Raw genomic sequence first — 16,991 nt, 5'->3', positions numbered from 1 at the left:
TTTGGCAGTCACACCTGTGTGTATTTTGCAAACCAAATGACATTTATTTACAATTTTTAGTGCAAATAAACTCTGCTGCCTTATTCATGGGCTGGGAATTGCTGGGGGTGTGTGGAGGCAGCAGCATTCTGAGTGGGGAGATGTCTCGGGTCGCTTCCACTGTGTTCATGCTCTACCGCTTAGTACTGAGCCTCTGTTCGTTATGTTCCTTCTAAATAAAGCTGAGTGAAGAGAGCGCGGGGAGGGAGCGCAGGGCCTGGGAGGAGGAGGTACAGACAGAAGGCGGGAGACGGGGGAGGGACAAACACACAGGAAGCGGTGCAGGAGGACACGGACCTCTCGGGACTCGGACACCTCAGGTGACAGACAGTCGCGTTGTGTGGTCGCCCGTACACGACACAGGCCACAGGCGGAATCGGCTGAGGAGAAGGGCTGCCATTCCGGGAATGCCGGGCTCAGCCTGGGACAAAGGTGAGCGCTGACATGACAGTACACTGCAGGGGGTGGCCTGGAATGACCCGCTCCAAGCAGCCAGTGTGATAGAGCGGCTGAGACACCCCCGGCGGGAGGACACCTCGTAGCTCCTCCCCCTGCTGCAGGGGCTTCACCACAACAATGACAAGTGCAGAGCTGTACCGAGGCCAGTGTGTGCCCGGGCACGTCACCCCAGTAGTAGTCCTTTACTACTGCTCTGCAGGGCTACCGGGAAACTAAGGGCTTATTCAGGGGAGCAGCGTGCTTGTTATAGGACTGAGTATTCACCTGAACCAGATGTTTCACAGCGATCCCTGGTGCTTAGCCCTGCAGATGTGATGGGATCTGTAACTGTAGTGTTTGTACGAGGGCTCATTCACACGAGTGTAATGGGAACTGATATATGAATGTGACATGTCTCACCATACCGTGACCAAGCAGGGTGAAATATAGGACACGTCTTACAGCGCAATAGATAGAGAAGCAGGGCTCATCCCGCCTCCTCTCCAGCGTGCTGACGTCTACAGCCAGTCAGCCAGGCAGGCGCACGTGCGCGAGAATGAACCCAAAGGCTAATTTCACACTACCACTCAAACCTCTGTTAAAAAAGGTAAAGAACGGACATTTAATTCAATGGCTAAAAATCTCGTTGACGTCAATGTAAATTTTCTGCCATTCATTGTGGTCAGTTTGACAAGTATCAGTAATCCATGCATTTTTTTTTCTTTTTTAAATGGAGGAAAAGTACTGCAGCCTTCGTCATTTTTTCCCGTCGCATGAATAATGGATACCTGCCTAAATGGAACGTAACTGACACAAAATTTACATTGATGTCAATAGGATTTTTAATTATGTTGAACCTCTGTTCTTTCCTTTTTTTAATGGAGGTTTGAACAGTAATGTGAAATTAACCTCAGAGAAATAAGGCCATGTCTGAGGTCTTTATGATATAGAAGTGTATTAAAATGTAGACTTAAAACTTCCTAGAAAATGGTGGACCTCCACAGTTACCTATCCCATTCTAGAGAGGAGGATATGTGTGTGTGGATTTCATCATTATATTTGAGTCCCTCAGCGGTGAAGGGCACAGTTATAGAGAGACCCTGCTGCTGACGCTTGCTTCCTTAGGTCTGCACCAAGTGCAACACCCCTGCTAATGCATAGGCAGGCTGGTAGTTGCTAATAGTTTTTAGAACTAAGAGATTGTATAATTGCCGCTGTAGATACTGCCTGGCAAGGCAACAGTTTACTGGTGTATGTAATTATCCAATGATATGCCTGTTATTGGATTGGAGATGTGCTACCACCTGACCAGGGGGAGTATTAAAAAACCCCTGATGGGTGAGAGTACATGGTCTGTTCTTCAGTGAGAGTGAGCAGCATACCTTCAGTGCTGCCTCAGCCATTAATCCCAAAAACTTCTAGTGCCTCAGGCCTACTGCCTTGCACACAGGGCAAGCCCAGAACTGCAGCTTCCACCATTTGGACTAGCCCAGCCTGCATCTACTATAAGGCTGTGTGCACCTTTCCTGTGGACCAACTCTCCATGACCACTCCAGCATCCAAAAATCCTTGTTTGGACGTTGCCTGCTATTCAATAAAGAAATGTACCGTACTAGTCCAGTGCGCCTTATATATGAACCGTTCTTATATATGAACCGTTCTTATATATGAACCGTTCTTATATATGAACCGTACAGACAACAGCTGCCTTGATCTGTGTACAGGTCTGCCACCTGCTGGTCATTCATCCTTATAATCAGGTGCGCCTTATAAATGAACCTAGACATTTTAGCAGGCATTTATTTATGGTGTGCCTTATAATCCAGTGCACCTTATAGTCAGGAAAAATACGGTAAGTTGATTTGCACAATGTTGCCTCTGTCTGATCCCTGGATACGGCGGCTTACCACCATGGGCTTCCCCATCCATTACCCAGGGACTCGTCTTACAGACATTGCAGGGGTTGCCCCAAGGAGAAACCACTGCATCACCCTCTCCCTCCATATTTCTTGCACACACCACCTGCTGGAGACCTGCCAGGCTATAGGTCAGCCCTCCGGTCCCCATACCAAGCACTGTGATCACAGCGTGCCCAAGGACGCACTAGCCAGCCACTCTGGTATTCTGGGCCCCAGCTGTCTACAGCCACCAAAGAAAAGCTAGGCCCCGGTGGGGGATGTTGGACAAGCATTACACCATAACTGTTTTACTAAGTCTTACTAAAATAGGGTTACTCAGCCTGCCACAAAAATAGTAGCCACAGCATGCCCAGCTGAGGAGATGGAGTTATAGTTTTTTGGGAACAAATTAAGTAAATCTTTTCATTCATTATCTTTGGATTATGAGTTTAGTGGAGATGGTCCTACAGGTGGTGACCACTATTGCTGTAATAATATCATATGTGAAAGCCTATCTATTAATCTCTCCTGTAACAGATTAGAATGCATGTAAATTGTGACAGTTTCCCAGGAAATATACCTAATCACCAAAGTCCTTATAAAATGCTTCATGAGGGGATGTTGGGTGTGCCTACACTTGTGCCACAGACAAAGCTTATACATGGGCTCACCCTCTCTATATCAGCCAGCTTACAATTCACCCTACATACTTCTGTAGTGAACAGTAGTGGGGATGTTCTCTGTTTGCCTCAGGTGAAGTCTAAGATAAAGTTAGTTTTAAAGGAAATCTACCAAAAAGATGCCATGTTTTTTACGTAAGCACACTTACATGATGGCGTGTGCCCACTGAGTAGTGATCCGGGTAATGGCTTAGTTTCAGAGGAAACAGACTGAAACTAGCTCCTGAGGCTCCTGTGTACGTCACAGGAGACACTGCGCATGTTAATTATGCACTCCTCCCTTCAGCACTTATGCCCACCTCCGACCTCCCTTCACCATTCTGAGAGCCGGTTGATGCCTTGGGCTGGGGAGGGAAGGGGAGAGCATGGGCATAAGTGCTGAAGGAAAGCGTGCATAATTAGGATGAGCCCATGAGGCTCACTAACATATTTTTAAAAGTCTGTTTTCTCTGAAACTAAGACATTACTTTTGAAATGAAAACTTGTTCTTCGGTTAAAAACATTGCATCCTTCTCGTAGACTTCCTTTAACCCCTTAACGCTCTGCGCCGTAGCTCTACGGCGCAGAGGTATAAGGGATGTATGAAGAGGGATCACGGGCTGAGTCCTCTTCATACAGAGGTGGGGGTTGTTGCATACTGAAGCAAACCCCCACCGCTAATAACCGCGGTCGGTGCTTGCACCGATCGCGGCTATTAACCCTTTCAACGCTGACGGCGGCGCGCGGGCGATCGGTTGCCATGGTAGCCTCGGGTCTTCGTTTGACCCGAGACTATCTGGCATCTGCAGATTTGTTACAATGAGCCAGTGGCTCATTGTAATGAATGTGCTGCAAAAATGCCATATATTGCAATACAGAAGTATTGCAGTATATGGTAGGAGCGATCTGACCATCTAGGGTTAATGTACCCTAGATGGTCTAAGAAATAGTGAAAAAAAAAAAATAAAAAAAGTTTAAAAAATAAAAAATTTTTATAAAATATTAAAAGTTCAAATCACCCCCCTTTCCCTAGAACAGATATAAAACATAATAAACAGTAAAAATCGCAAATATATTAGGTATTGCCGCGTCCCAAAATGCCCGATCTATCAAAATATAAAAACGGTTACGGGCAGCGGTGACCTCCGAGGCGGGAAATGGCGCCCAAATGTCCGAAATGCGACTTTTACACCTTTTAACATAAAAAATGAAAAAAAATTATCAAAATGTCGCACAGACCTCAAGATGGTAGCAATTAAAACGTCGCCTCATTTCGCAAAAAATGAAAAAGTTATTAGCGTCAGAAAATGGAATTAAACAGAAAAATTACAATTTTTGAAAATGTATTAAAACACAATAAAACCTATATAAATTTGGTATCACCGCAATCGCACCGAACCAAAGAATAAAGTAGGCGTGTTATTTGGAGCGAAGAGTGAAAGTCGTAAAAACTGAGCCCACAAGAATGTGAATTTTTCCACATTTGGAATTTTTTTTCAGCTTCACAGTACACGGCATGTTAAAATAAATAACATTACGGGAAAGTAAAATTTGTTACGCACAAAATAAGCCCTCACACAGGTCTGTACACGTAAAAATGAAAAAGTTATGGATTTTTGAAGTTGGAGAGCGAGAAATGAGCCGAAAAACATTGCGTCCTTAAGGGGTTAAAGAGTCTGTCACCAGAGCACCCCCACAAAGTACAAACAGTATCTTCCAGATGTCTTTATACTTGTTCCACTGATGCCTCTATCAATGTGATTAGAGCCACTATTTTTTTTTTTAAATACACTTCTATTGATGTACACGTTTCTAGTAATAGAGGCGGGGAGCTGCAGAATACAATCAAGCTACCCTCTCCTCACTGATGCTGACACTGCTATATCATTAACCACTTCCTCGAGAAGGTGGGGGACGAGAGGGGGTCTGGCTGTGTGAGGAGAAATCGACTCTCAGTGAGGGGGTGGGGTCAGTAGTCTCTGCGTCGGTGACGGGAGCGGTGTAGCCTTACTGTATGCTGCAGCTCTCCCACCTCTATGACTGGCACATAGGAATTTAATAAGTCTCCTTTTTTATTAGAAGAATGGTGGCTCTAATCCCATGGATAGAGGCATCAGTGGAACTTGTATAAAGAAGGTACTGTATGTGGTTTGGGGGGGGGGGGTAGCTGGTGACAGTTTTTCTTTGTGAGCCCTTGTTATACAGAGGTGGGGGTTTTCTACATAACACCTATCAAGGGTATTGACTCTTTAAATGCCGCCGGAGTGCCATTTAAAAGACAGCCGTGCGTATGATCGCCGCTCCCCGGTATGTAATCGCGTAGCAGCGATGGGTTGCGATGACAGCACCGTTTGTTTGTAGGACCCCTGACTGTATGGCATCTGCAGATTCGTTACACTGTGCCAGTGGCACTTTGTAATGAATCATATGTAAAAACGCAATATACTGCAATAGAACTGATACAACTAAACAGTAAAAATCACAAACATGTTAGGTATCTCCGCGTTCCAAAATTCCTGATCTATCAAAATATAAAAACGGTTATCCCCTGCGGTGAACCCCTTTACAGAAAATAGAGCCCAAATGTCCGAAACGCCACTTTCACACCATTTTACATAACATAAAAAATTTGATAAAAGTTTATCAAAAGGTCACACAGTACTCAAAATAGTAGCAATGAAAACGTCATCTTGCAAAAAATGATGTCTTGCACAGCTCCACACACCGTAAGTATAAAAGAGTTATTAGCCTCAGAAGATGGCGATATGCAAACATTTTTTTTTTCATACACATTGTTTTAATTTTTGAAACACAATAAAACACAATAAAAACTAGATAAATTTGGTATCACTGTGATCGTACCAACCCAAAGAAAAAAGTAGACTTATCATTTGGAGCGCTCAGTGAAAGTTGTAAAAACTGAGCCCACAAGAAACTGATTCAAATGCTTTCTTTCTTTTCGCCAAAAATAAGACTTTTTCCCATCGCAGCTAGTCATGGCTCTATGCCATAACTCCTGTGAAAAGAAGGTAAAGCATGCCCACAGAATCACTGGAACCGATGTAAATTATATATTCAGCATGTAGACTACGGGTCTGTAACAAATATTAATATTTGCCAATTGTTTCTTAGGACCAGCACAATGCGCCAAGGAGGGTGGAGGAATCATTCTGCCAGCAATGATGGCTGGGGAGCCACTGTAAGATGTCTACTTTTGTATTGATGTTTTATATAATACAGAATGTAGATTTTGACCGTGGACACTAAATACACCTTTATCTGTATTCTCTGTGTATTCTAGGGATACATGGCAGCTAAGGTACAAAAGTTAGATCAGCAGTTTCGATTAGATGCCCCTCTACAGCAAGAGAAAGATGGAACTGCCACAAGTATTTTTAATGGGGTTTCAATTTATGTTAATGGTTATACAGGTATGTAAATCAATTTGACTTTTTTTGCACGAATGCCTATCATTTTTAGTTAGATGATGTGGAATTGTAATTTTATAAAATGAGACATTTGTTTGCAATAGACATGAATCATTTTAACTGAAGCAGAGGTATTTTTCTGACAGAGCAAAAATACTATTCTTGGTATTTTGAGGTGTAATGTAACTGATAATATACTCAGTATATTAACAGCAGCCCCAAGAGCTATAGGTTTTTTTTTCTTGTTTATTTTAAATGTATGGCACATGGCTGAGTTTGCAATACTTTTTAATGGATGGTGACCATGGTGTTATATTAATGAATTGTGTGTAGTGCATGTTCTAGTCTGAACCGGTTTTAACTGATCACTAGAATATAATTAATGAGAGAGTAAAAAGATGTCAGTCGGATACAGGTTAAATGAGAGAAACGTGTTAACATCTGTTTTGCATGGTTGACAATATTTTGGGTTGTGGCGTTTAGTAAAGGACAGGCGGGTTGGAACAGCTGCAGACTCGAAACTTGCAGCTTCTGTTGTAGGTTTTAAAGCGGAATGTGGATTCGATTTTAGTGCTATTGTAATTCTCTGTGGATTAAAATTTTGTAAGGTTCTGACCTAAGGCTGCATTCACATGGAGCAGTTGCACATTGTAAGACATTATGCCAAAAGAATGCCAAAACATACATCTATACATGTACTTGGTAAAATGACTCTTTTTTTTTTTTTTTTTTTTTTTAAGTCCATGATAATGATTACTAATGTAGAGCACTATCACCTTTTTTTTTGCGTTTTCAAATGCAATGTAGATTCTCACTATTCAAATTTACATTGAAATCTCAATCTTTAAAAATTTACTGTGTAATCGCCTTACTCTTCATACATTACTTGCAGTGCTTTTCAAGTGACCCAAAATGTCTGATTTCTGCTGTACAGTATATATTAGTAGCAGCCTGTATGCATTTCCATACATAACCCTGTCTGACCTGCTGCCTCTTACAGATCTGTCACTCATGTGGATGCTTACTAGATTTTCCTTACTTTCCCCTAGTTTCTTGGATGATGGCTCTTTAGTACAAAGGATTGTGTGATCACACTTTCCTCGGGGACAGCCCCAGCGGCATGACAGACAGGGTGTGATCTTGTGTAGCTGCGCCCCCCTTGACCTGGGTGAGGTCAGAGAGGAGCTATGTCTGTGCTCTGTTAAGGCATATGTTGGGGTGTCAACTGCAGCCTCAATAGTAAAAGCAAAGCTCTGCAGTCTCCTCTCACTAGAGGGGCTGTGTGAGGATCTGTAAAGATCCAAAGAGCCACCCTGCAAGTACAGGGTTAAGTCTCTATAACTTTTTAGATGCATAAGACTGTTTTCATGGAGTCAAACCGCCTGAACAAGAGTCTGAGACATACACAGGCGTAAATGCGACTTCTCTAAATCTAAACTCCCCATGTGATATTCTGTGGGTGAAATTTATGAGCAACTCCACTGTAAGCAGCTCCTAGCAGTATGTCCGATGCAGCATTATCAGAATCCACCGATAATGCTAACAAACGCTGCTGCGGAGTGCAACTGAAACTTCTTCCATTCCCAAACAGGAATGGTTAGACCTCCTGATGTATCTGTGTATCTGGCAGGTGGTTGCATGGGGTAGTTTTGCACAAAAACCTGCTAACGCTGGATGGTGCATGTCCGCAGGCTATAGCTAGTGTGCAGGCCAGCCCTCTTTGCCACCAGCTGGGCCCCCTTCACGCTGCTTCATGGCCCCCTGGTGTAGGGGAACATAATGGCATTCACTGTCAGTTTGCAATTAATTATGATTATTTCAGGGCTTGTATGCGGAAAAAACTGGCGTTCATGTCCACATAAATGTCCCTCTAGGTGTCTGTCTCTCATCTGTTCTTTTTCTTGCTGTCTGTCTCTGTATATTGCATTGGAACAATTGATTTTTAGCAGAAATTGGCACATTTAAAGGAAATCTTATATCAAAATAAATAATGATAGATGCAGGCCTACACAGGGTTAAACATTGAACCACTAATTTCTGCAATGGAATCTTGTCTGAAGGCTTGGTCAACGCTACCTCTGTTCTTATATGGACGTATTAACATTTTCAAGATGATCTTCCTTCCCAAATTTTTATACTTGTTTCACGCCTGCCCAATACTACTCCCTAAGAGCCTCTTCAAACGTATTGATGGCATCCTCAGATCCTTCTATTGGTAAGGTGGCTCCCAGCGTTTTAGTTTAGCTTTGCTCCAGGCACCTAAGTCTCGGGTTGGGTTGGCGACGCCTGACTTATATTTTTACTATTTGGCTTCTCAGATGGTGGATAGAAATTGACAGGGGCAATGCTGCCAATGCTCTAGCATTGTGGGGCCATAGTGGGTTCTTATGAAGCTTGTACTCGAGTCAAGAAAAAATATAAAGTTGAAGGGTGGCGATGGACTGAGGGCAGGGGGCTGCCAATGGACTCTGTTCTCGTGGATTGTTGGGGTGCGAACAGTTGGACCCTCAAAATCATTTTTTGGCCTCTAAGTATAAGGGGATATATCCGATTGGGATGGTCGCTGCAGAGGCTGGATCTCCACACATACTTAAAGGGTTCATGTGTGAAGGAGGCCTAAAAATCTTCTTTGTTCTCGTCTATCCAAGAACGTGCAGATCTGCGGTGCACATTGCAGTAGGTACATTTATTAGAAGGCAATGATGTAAAGGTATTTATTTTGAGGAAAAATGATGTATAGCAATATCGCTGATAATTAACAAAGAGTTTTGTCCCGTGTAATTTTACCATTGGTTAATGTTTGCAGTAAGTAGAATACTAAAATTTTGGCCTTTCCCTACCATGGGCATTGTGACATGGGCCATGTGGAAGGAGCTGCTGTGTTTCATTCACAATTCTGAAACTCGTCGGCACACTTCGTGTTTCCCTGTAGTACTCATTCTGCCTGTCTCAAACACACGGTTGCTTAGCAACACTGACAAAAGCTCATCCTGCATGTGACTGCTCGAATAACCTTTGTATTCTGTGTGCGATTACTGGGCTGCGGCTGTGGATCTCACAGAAGGAAGAGAGCAATCTTAATGATGGCAAAAATATATTGCATCACATATACATGTTTAGGGTGATTTCACCTATAACATGGACCACATCTGCTATGCAGTGTAGATAACCAGCAGGATGGAGTCAGCAAAATAAGCTGTGTGTCCTCAGTTGTCTCCCCCCTCTCTGACAACATATAAATAAGCGCCACTCCTCTGTCATTCTCCTGCTACACATGGGTTCAGATCAGCAGGAGATGAATCCCTTTGTTCTCTGCACATGAACGTATGGGGGAGGTATATATGGCAATGGGCTCACGGCACCTTACAGGAGCAGCACGGTTCAGCGCACGTGTCCTATCTTTTCCCTGTAATACGGCACCGCGGCCATATATCGCTATGGAATGGGGCGGTGGTGAGCGGTGCTCATCCCCTCCTCCATTCTCCGGCACCGATGTATGCCCACCGTACTATGGTACAGCGGGCATACATGAAGTGAATGTAGCCTTAGTCTGCACTATTTTTTTTTTTCTTCTTTATAGCATTTGTCATTTATTCCACAAGTTAGAACAGCTGTCTGCAAGAGTGTAGTATACAATGTGCATGCGCGAGTAGTGCCGAGAGCCGGGTGATGTCGGGGGGAGGAGGCCAGCGAAAGGGGAGGTGGGCATAATTATAATTCAACAGACCGCCGAACGTAAGCCATAAAGTGGAGGTAGTGCCTGAGCTTCAATTGAATATCATCTAAAGATTGATTCTCTTACAAGAGCAACGGTTTTTGTGCCTAACCACACAATATGTTCCAGGATCAGCACCACAGAGCCCACCAGTAAGTGCCTTTAGCTAAAAAAAAACCTCATAAAGAGGTGGTAGATTTCCTTTAAAGGGTTAACAAGGTGAAGTCAATAGAATGGGGTGATATGTGGGTGGTTTCTATTAACAGGACTTCCAATACCTCTATAGAAATAAAATTGTAAATAAAGTGATTGTAACATTTTCATAAAAATTTGAAAAGAATGCTGTTTGAGTTTTCATAGCATTATAATAAAACAAAAGGACACTTATAAAATGCAAACACAAAGCTGAGATCTGGTAAATGATACAAGCCAAATTAGGTACAGTTAGTTTGAAAAACAGAACAATTTTAATTTTAAAAAATAGATTTTTTAAATAGATTTTTCAATATATATATTTTTTTTTAACAAGTTCAACCTTTTTTCATAAATAAATGCTAAATATATGAAACAAAATTTCTCACTAACTTAATGTACAACATGTCACGGAAAAACAATCTCAAAGCCACCTGGGTAAATTAAAGCACTCTAATGTTATTACCGGATAAAGTGACACATGCAAGTTTTGAAAAATAGGCCTTAGTATTTAAGGTGCAAATGAAAAGGGGTTATGGAGCTAAGGAATTCCTCACTCCTACCAACTATTTTATATTTGACCTTTTAATACTATAATTTACAATGATCAGGTACTGATTGACTAGCTCATCTGCCTTTGGGCTAGTTCTGAGGGGTAAAACTTTATGGTGCCTGGGGACAGTGGCGTGTGCTTGAGCACCATTGAGGATAAGGAACATAAGCACATGGTGGTTTTCCCTTGTTCCAAAGTCCTTTTGCCTGTGAACCTCTGCACAGGGTTGGCTGACACAACTACTATCTGGGGCAGGTGCCTTCAGACAGCATGTAAGGGATAACCCACGTGATCCGAAATTACATCGGACCATTTCCCTTACCTGGTCCTGTTTAAATAATAAGAAAAAACTGTTATGAAATCTGATACTCATTCTCGATCTGTGGTATTATTGCAGATATTGTATCTTGTAGTCACCTTCCTCTTACAATTCTCATTCACATTATAAGACCAGTCTTCCAGTTAATCCTCCAGATGTCTTGATCACAGCAGGGCAGGTAGATGATGTTATGTTCTTTGTGTTGATGTAAATAATATAAAATTTCAAGAAAAAAAAAAGACCTCCTATGTATGTATATACATCCGGTCTTGTGCGTCAGCCCTAGCCTGGTGTGTTGCCGGCATCAGCCATAGTCTGCTCTGAGTTTGAAATTTTTGGGCAGGCGAAAAAGGGTTGTGCCCCTTTATAGTAATCATACATCATGCACTAAATAATTGTCTTCATTGGCTGTTTAAACACAGAAACTGCTGACTGTAATGATTTTCTTGTATAAATAGATGTCTATTAACACTATATACACCTAGGAGTTATTTATTTGCATTACTGAAAATGTTATACTTTTCATCGGGTAAAAATAAATGGTGAGAGGAGAGTTAATGAAAAAGGTTTATTGTGACCTCTGTATGTATATTTCTTTGTAATAGTTTTTTTCCATTGATAGAAATATTAAAGAGAACCCGTCATGCAAAATAACCCCCCTAAACTAAATATATTTTCATAAACTGCCATTAGAGAGCATTGCCTCTATCCCTTCATTGTGCATCTACATGCCTGTAAACCTAAGCAATGAGGTCCTAAAGCTGTATGCAAATGACCTGTGAAATGTCCAATGAAGCATTAGCATATTCAAGCTGTCCACTCTATTCATGAGTGGGAGGCACAGCCACACCCCCAGTGCTTGACTGACAGCCTGTATAATGATGTGAGGCTGTATAATGATGTGCTTCCTGGTGCTGGTGGCCACGCCCCCTGCAGCCTGTGTGTGTATAGGAGAGATACAGCAGCTCCATGCAGCCATGTTATAGCAGAACATGTCAGATTCATGTGTAGCTGATGTCTGTGTCTCTCACCTGTATATTAGGAGGATGCAGCATGTCAGCAGATAAAGCACAGACACCAGCCATGCTTTACTATACATTACACACAGACATGAGCAGGGGGAGGAGAGGGGAGGGGTAACAGGGGTGACATCACTGCCTCCGACCATGTGACCAGCCTTGTCAAGGAAATATTATTCTTGAATGTGTAAGATTTGTTGAACTATTAGGCAATTACAAACTTAGTTGAAATATGTGGCATCCATTGAAGCGTCCAGGCCTCTTTTACAACATCCTGGAGATCCTTACAACCTGATAAACTCTGACCTGCAGAATGTTCTCTGGTGACCTCAAAAGCCATTTGGTCACCTCTCCTCTGCACCTACCCCCACCCCTGCATCTAGCAATTTGGAAACAAAGAACTGTTTAATTATTCCTGGACTCTCCCCCCTCATTAACACTTTGCCCAATCGTGAATGACCCTCTGGACTAATTAATGAATGGGAGGTTCTGAAATCTGAACCAAACTGAGAAGTTATAAAACAATATGAAATCCAAGAATTGGTGTTCACATTTTGGGGGCTGCTTGACAAGCGGAATGTGTCCCTTATTTCTCCCACCTCCAGGGATCAGGATTTACTTTAAGTTGTAAGTTTCTGTTATTTTTCTCCCTTTTTATTTTATAACTGTTTTGCCGTGTTGTGTGTCATTTTATAATTCTTTTGTTTTTAATATCTTTTTATGCACTGATCAACTTTTTGTAATTAAAGCTTTTCACTTTAATTTTGGTCCCTGTATGCTCTGCGAACTCATAGCCTTGTGAAGTGTGCTTAGCTTTGTGACTGCTGGAGTGCTGAGTGTGACAAGGTGACTGCTTGAGAGCAAGAATTGATGTAGAGTGGGATACTTATTGGTCCCAGTATAAATGCAATAAGTGGTGGCAGCGGGTCTGGTTCTGGTGCTGGAGCTGTATGAGGTGTGATTTAGGCTCAATTTGTGTCCTGAGTGAAAGGTGAGCGCAAGTTTGAGTAGGCTAAATTAACCCGTACAGTTGCACCCCACATCACGTGACGAGGCGGCGGCGTCCTCGCCGTGACAAGCCTCATTTACATGATAAAGAATAGATGATTTTACAATGATTAATGGATGAATTGACTAGATAAAGGCTGGGATGGGATCCTTGTGAGCTGCTCCAACAGGTAGAGGTGACAGGACTAGTGGCAGAGACCTGATGACAGGTGTCCTTTAAATCTTTAAAACTGACTAAGTCTCTAATTGTGTTCTTAAAAAAAACTGTGTTTTGAGGCGATTGTTTCCAGTGTAACTTATTAAATGTACATTTAATTATCTTATATTCATTGTGAGTAACTAGTGTGATAAGGCAATAGAGGTCTGACTTTTTTACTAATTTAATCATTTTGCACTAAAGGTGGTGGCAGCAGCATATTTCATAATTGTATATAACCATACGTGTGCTGGGGCACTAGGGGAGTTAAAGGGGTATTCCCACTTAGGAAAAATAATGCTATTGTTTGTATGATGAAAAATAATACAATTTTCCAATATACTTTGTAAATCAATTCCTCATGGTTTTGTGTGACCATGGCCGGATCTCTGTCCACTGGAAATAAACAATGAAGCTTTCTATAGCAGAACAGCAAGCCGAGATCTAGAAAACAAAAGAATTGATACAGAAAGTATATTGGAAATTTGTATAACTTTTCATTATTCAGACTATATCCATTACTTGAAATGGGAAGACTCCTGTAATTTGGGTTCAATTATGCTATCTTGGATAAGTGGGCGATGTTTATGTTGTGAAGCTCAATATTGTAGTTGACTACTGACTACCTAAACAGGTTGGCCGTTATTTAAAATAAGTTGCCTATGTATTTTTACTGCCTTGTAAATAATCCCTGAATGTTCATAAAGTGATTATATGGTCCTGCTACTTACTTTTGTAAGTGTGCCGACCTTCCATGCTTCTTTCTTTTACATCTCTGAGCTCTGCTGAATAGGAGGAGCTGCATCAGGAAAGTATGGACCATCCTGCTCAGTCTATCCTAGTTTGTTAGTGTGCACAGACTGAGAAATGAAACACAGATGGTGTGAGGTCACATGGTTGACCTTGTTCAGAGAGAGAAAGCAGCTGCGCAGAGAGCATCAGGGCAAAACAGGGAAAGACTGAAGCTTTCAAAGGAGGCAAAGACACAGTGGGCAACCCCTTTCATGCCAGCAAAAAATAGTTTCTGGCAAAGGAAATGTTTTAAAAGATCCTAGCAACAACCTAGGAAATACAGGCTCATTTTAACCCCTCCCCGACATGCGCCAGGTGTATGGAGAGGACTTGTGGAACGAACCCTCTCCATAGCCGGTAAGTCTTAGCTGCATGTTGCATATTGCTACCACCACATTGTAATCAATGAGTAAAATCCCCATATACTGTCATACTGCAGTATGGCAGTATATGATAGGATCGATCAGACAACCTAGGTTTAAAGTACCCTAGGGCATTGGTGGCGAACCTATGGCACGGGTGCCAGAGGTGGCACTCGGAGCCCTCTTTTTGAGCACCCAGGCCATCAATACAGCACTCTACATAGAACTCAAAGAATCATCCTGCATTCCCAGGCGACTCAATAAATGCTGCTCTCAGTGCTCTTGATTGCTTGGGACTGCAGGAAGAGATGGAACATGTGCAAAGGGGAGGATTATCTTTAGAGTTACTCTAGGCTTCTTCCAGTTTAGGGGGACCATAGAGAGATGCTACAACATTAGTCCACATTTGCCCTTCTTCTTTCAACTGTTTTGTTGTCCTCTAGAGGGCGATACGATTAAAAGTTGTGGTAGAACAGGTAGCAATAAATAACTACTTTAATTGCCGTGCTAGCACTTTGCAATGAATAAGTGTGTTTTGGTTGTAGTTTGGGCACCCGGTCTCTAAAAGGTTCGCCATCACAGCCCTAGGGAGTCTGAAAAATAGTTAAAGTGAAAATAAAAAAAGGAAAAAAAAAATCTATATAATAAAAATACCTAAAACTTCAAATCACCTCCCTTTCCCTAGAACTGATATAAATATTAATAAACAGTAAAAACTATAAACGCATTAGGTATTGCCAAAGTATGAAAAAGTTATTGGCGCCAGAAGATGACAAAATCCATTAAAGAGAACCCGTCATGCAAAATAACCCCCCTAAACTAAATATATTTTCATAAACTGCCATTAGAGAGCATTGCCTCTATCCCTTCATTGTCCCTCTACATGCCTGTAAACCTAAGCAATGAGGTCCTAAAGCTGTATGCAAATGACCTGTGAAATGTCCAATGAAGCATTAGCATATTCAAGCTGTCCACTCTATTCATGAGTGGGAGGCACAGCCACACCCCCAGTGCTTGACTGACAGCCTGTATAATGATGTGAGGCTGTATAATGATGTGCTTCCTGGTGCTGGTGGCCACGCCCCCTGCAGCCTGTGTGTGTATAGGAGAGATACAGCAGCTCCATGCAGCCATGTTACAGCAGAACATGGCAGATTCATGTGTAGCTGAGGTCTGTGTCTCTCACCTGTATATTAGGAGGATGCAGCATGTCAGCAGATGCAGCACACACACTAGCCATGCTTTACTATACATTACACACAGACATGAGCAGGGGGAGGGGGAACAGGGGTGACATCACTGCCTCTGACCATGTGACCAGCCTCATTTACATGATAAAGAATAGATGATTTTACAATGAATAATGTATGAAATAACTAGATAATGGCTGGGATGGGATCCTTGTGAGCTGCTCCAACAGGTAGTGGTAACAGGACTAGTGACAGAGACCTGATGACAGGTGTCCTTTAAAGGGGTTGTGTCACCATAGCAAATGGCTGTAATTGGGTCCAATGCATTGTGACAAGTACTTTCACCATTTACACTTATTACAAATTCTGCAGGCTTACTGAGATAACTCCTTTTGTCCTGGTTGCTGGCGCCCCCTGGTGGTAGCTGTGTCCCATCCTGAGCTACAGCTGATCTGGCCGAGTCTGCGCACAAACATTCCCCCAGCTGCTCTGCACTACAGATCACTCCACACAGCTCCTCTCTACACTGAGAGATCACCTGACACACTGCAGCCAATAAAAAGTGAGACGGGGCAGAGCGCTCAGCCGTCTACACCAGTGAATGAGGTGATTTCCACTGCTCCACAGTTGCTTCCAGCAGCAGATACAAGGTAACTGCAGCCAGACATGACATCTGCTGCACAGAGGAGTCCTCCCCCAACATGGATCATAGCAATGTAGCAGCCCTTCCTCCCTCCACCACTAGTCAGGTCACACAGGAGGCTGCAGAGATAACACAAGTAACAGGCTGAGCTCTGACCTCTCCTGATGCAGTCGTCCTCCTGTACTCATCACCATTCACTGTCCCTCCATGCTACCCTGCTCTCCTGCAAAGGGGCCCCTGACTAGCTAAAGATCAGTAACATGTGAGAAGCTGTCACCTATTTATCTATCCAAGTCCTGTTATCGATCACCTGTCATCTTTCTATCCATCTCATATCTATCTGTCTCATAAATATCTATCTAGTGATTTAGTTGCAATTCCTTACAAAATACACAGAAAGAGATGCAATTAACGGCCCCAAAGTAACATACAAAAATACAAAAGTTTATTAGTAAAAGTCATAAAAACAACTAAAAAGGTCCATGTTATTGCACCTAATTTTGTACAATCAATGCATACAAGTAGAGCAAAACAATGTAT

The 16,991-nt window shown here is 42.4% G+C and overlaps 1 protein-coding gene across 1 annotated transcript in view; it reads left to right on the top strand.

Annotated features, from left to right (window-relative positions):
* The first annotated feature begins 337 nt into the window (after positions 1-337).
* Positions 338-16,991, top strand: part of REV1 (REV1 DNA directed polymerase) — a 38,358-nt gene continuing 21,704 nt past the window's right edge. Inside the window, exons 1-3 of the mRNA XM_072135776.1 lie at positions 338-471; positions 6,167-6,233; positions 6,336-6,465. Of these exons, the coding sequence (XP_071991877.1) occupies positions 6,177-6,233; positions 6,336-6,465 (187 nt within the window). The 5' untranslated portion in view covers positions 338-471; positions 6,167-6,176. The remainder of the gene's footprint in view (positions 472-6,166; positions 6,234-6,335; positions 6,466-16,991) is intronic.

The sequence above is a fragment of the Engystomops pustulosus genome, chromosome 2 (genome assembly GCF_040894005.1).
Source record: "Engystomops pustulosus chromosome 2, aEngPut4.maternal, whole genome shotgun sequence".
Lineage (NCBI taxonomy): Eukaryota > Metazoa > Chordata > Amphibia > Anura > Leptodactylidae > Engystomops > Engystomops pustulosus.
Note: the sequence above shows the minus strand (reverse complement) of the source record. Positions and strands in the feature narration are given on the sequence as shown.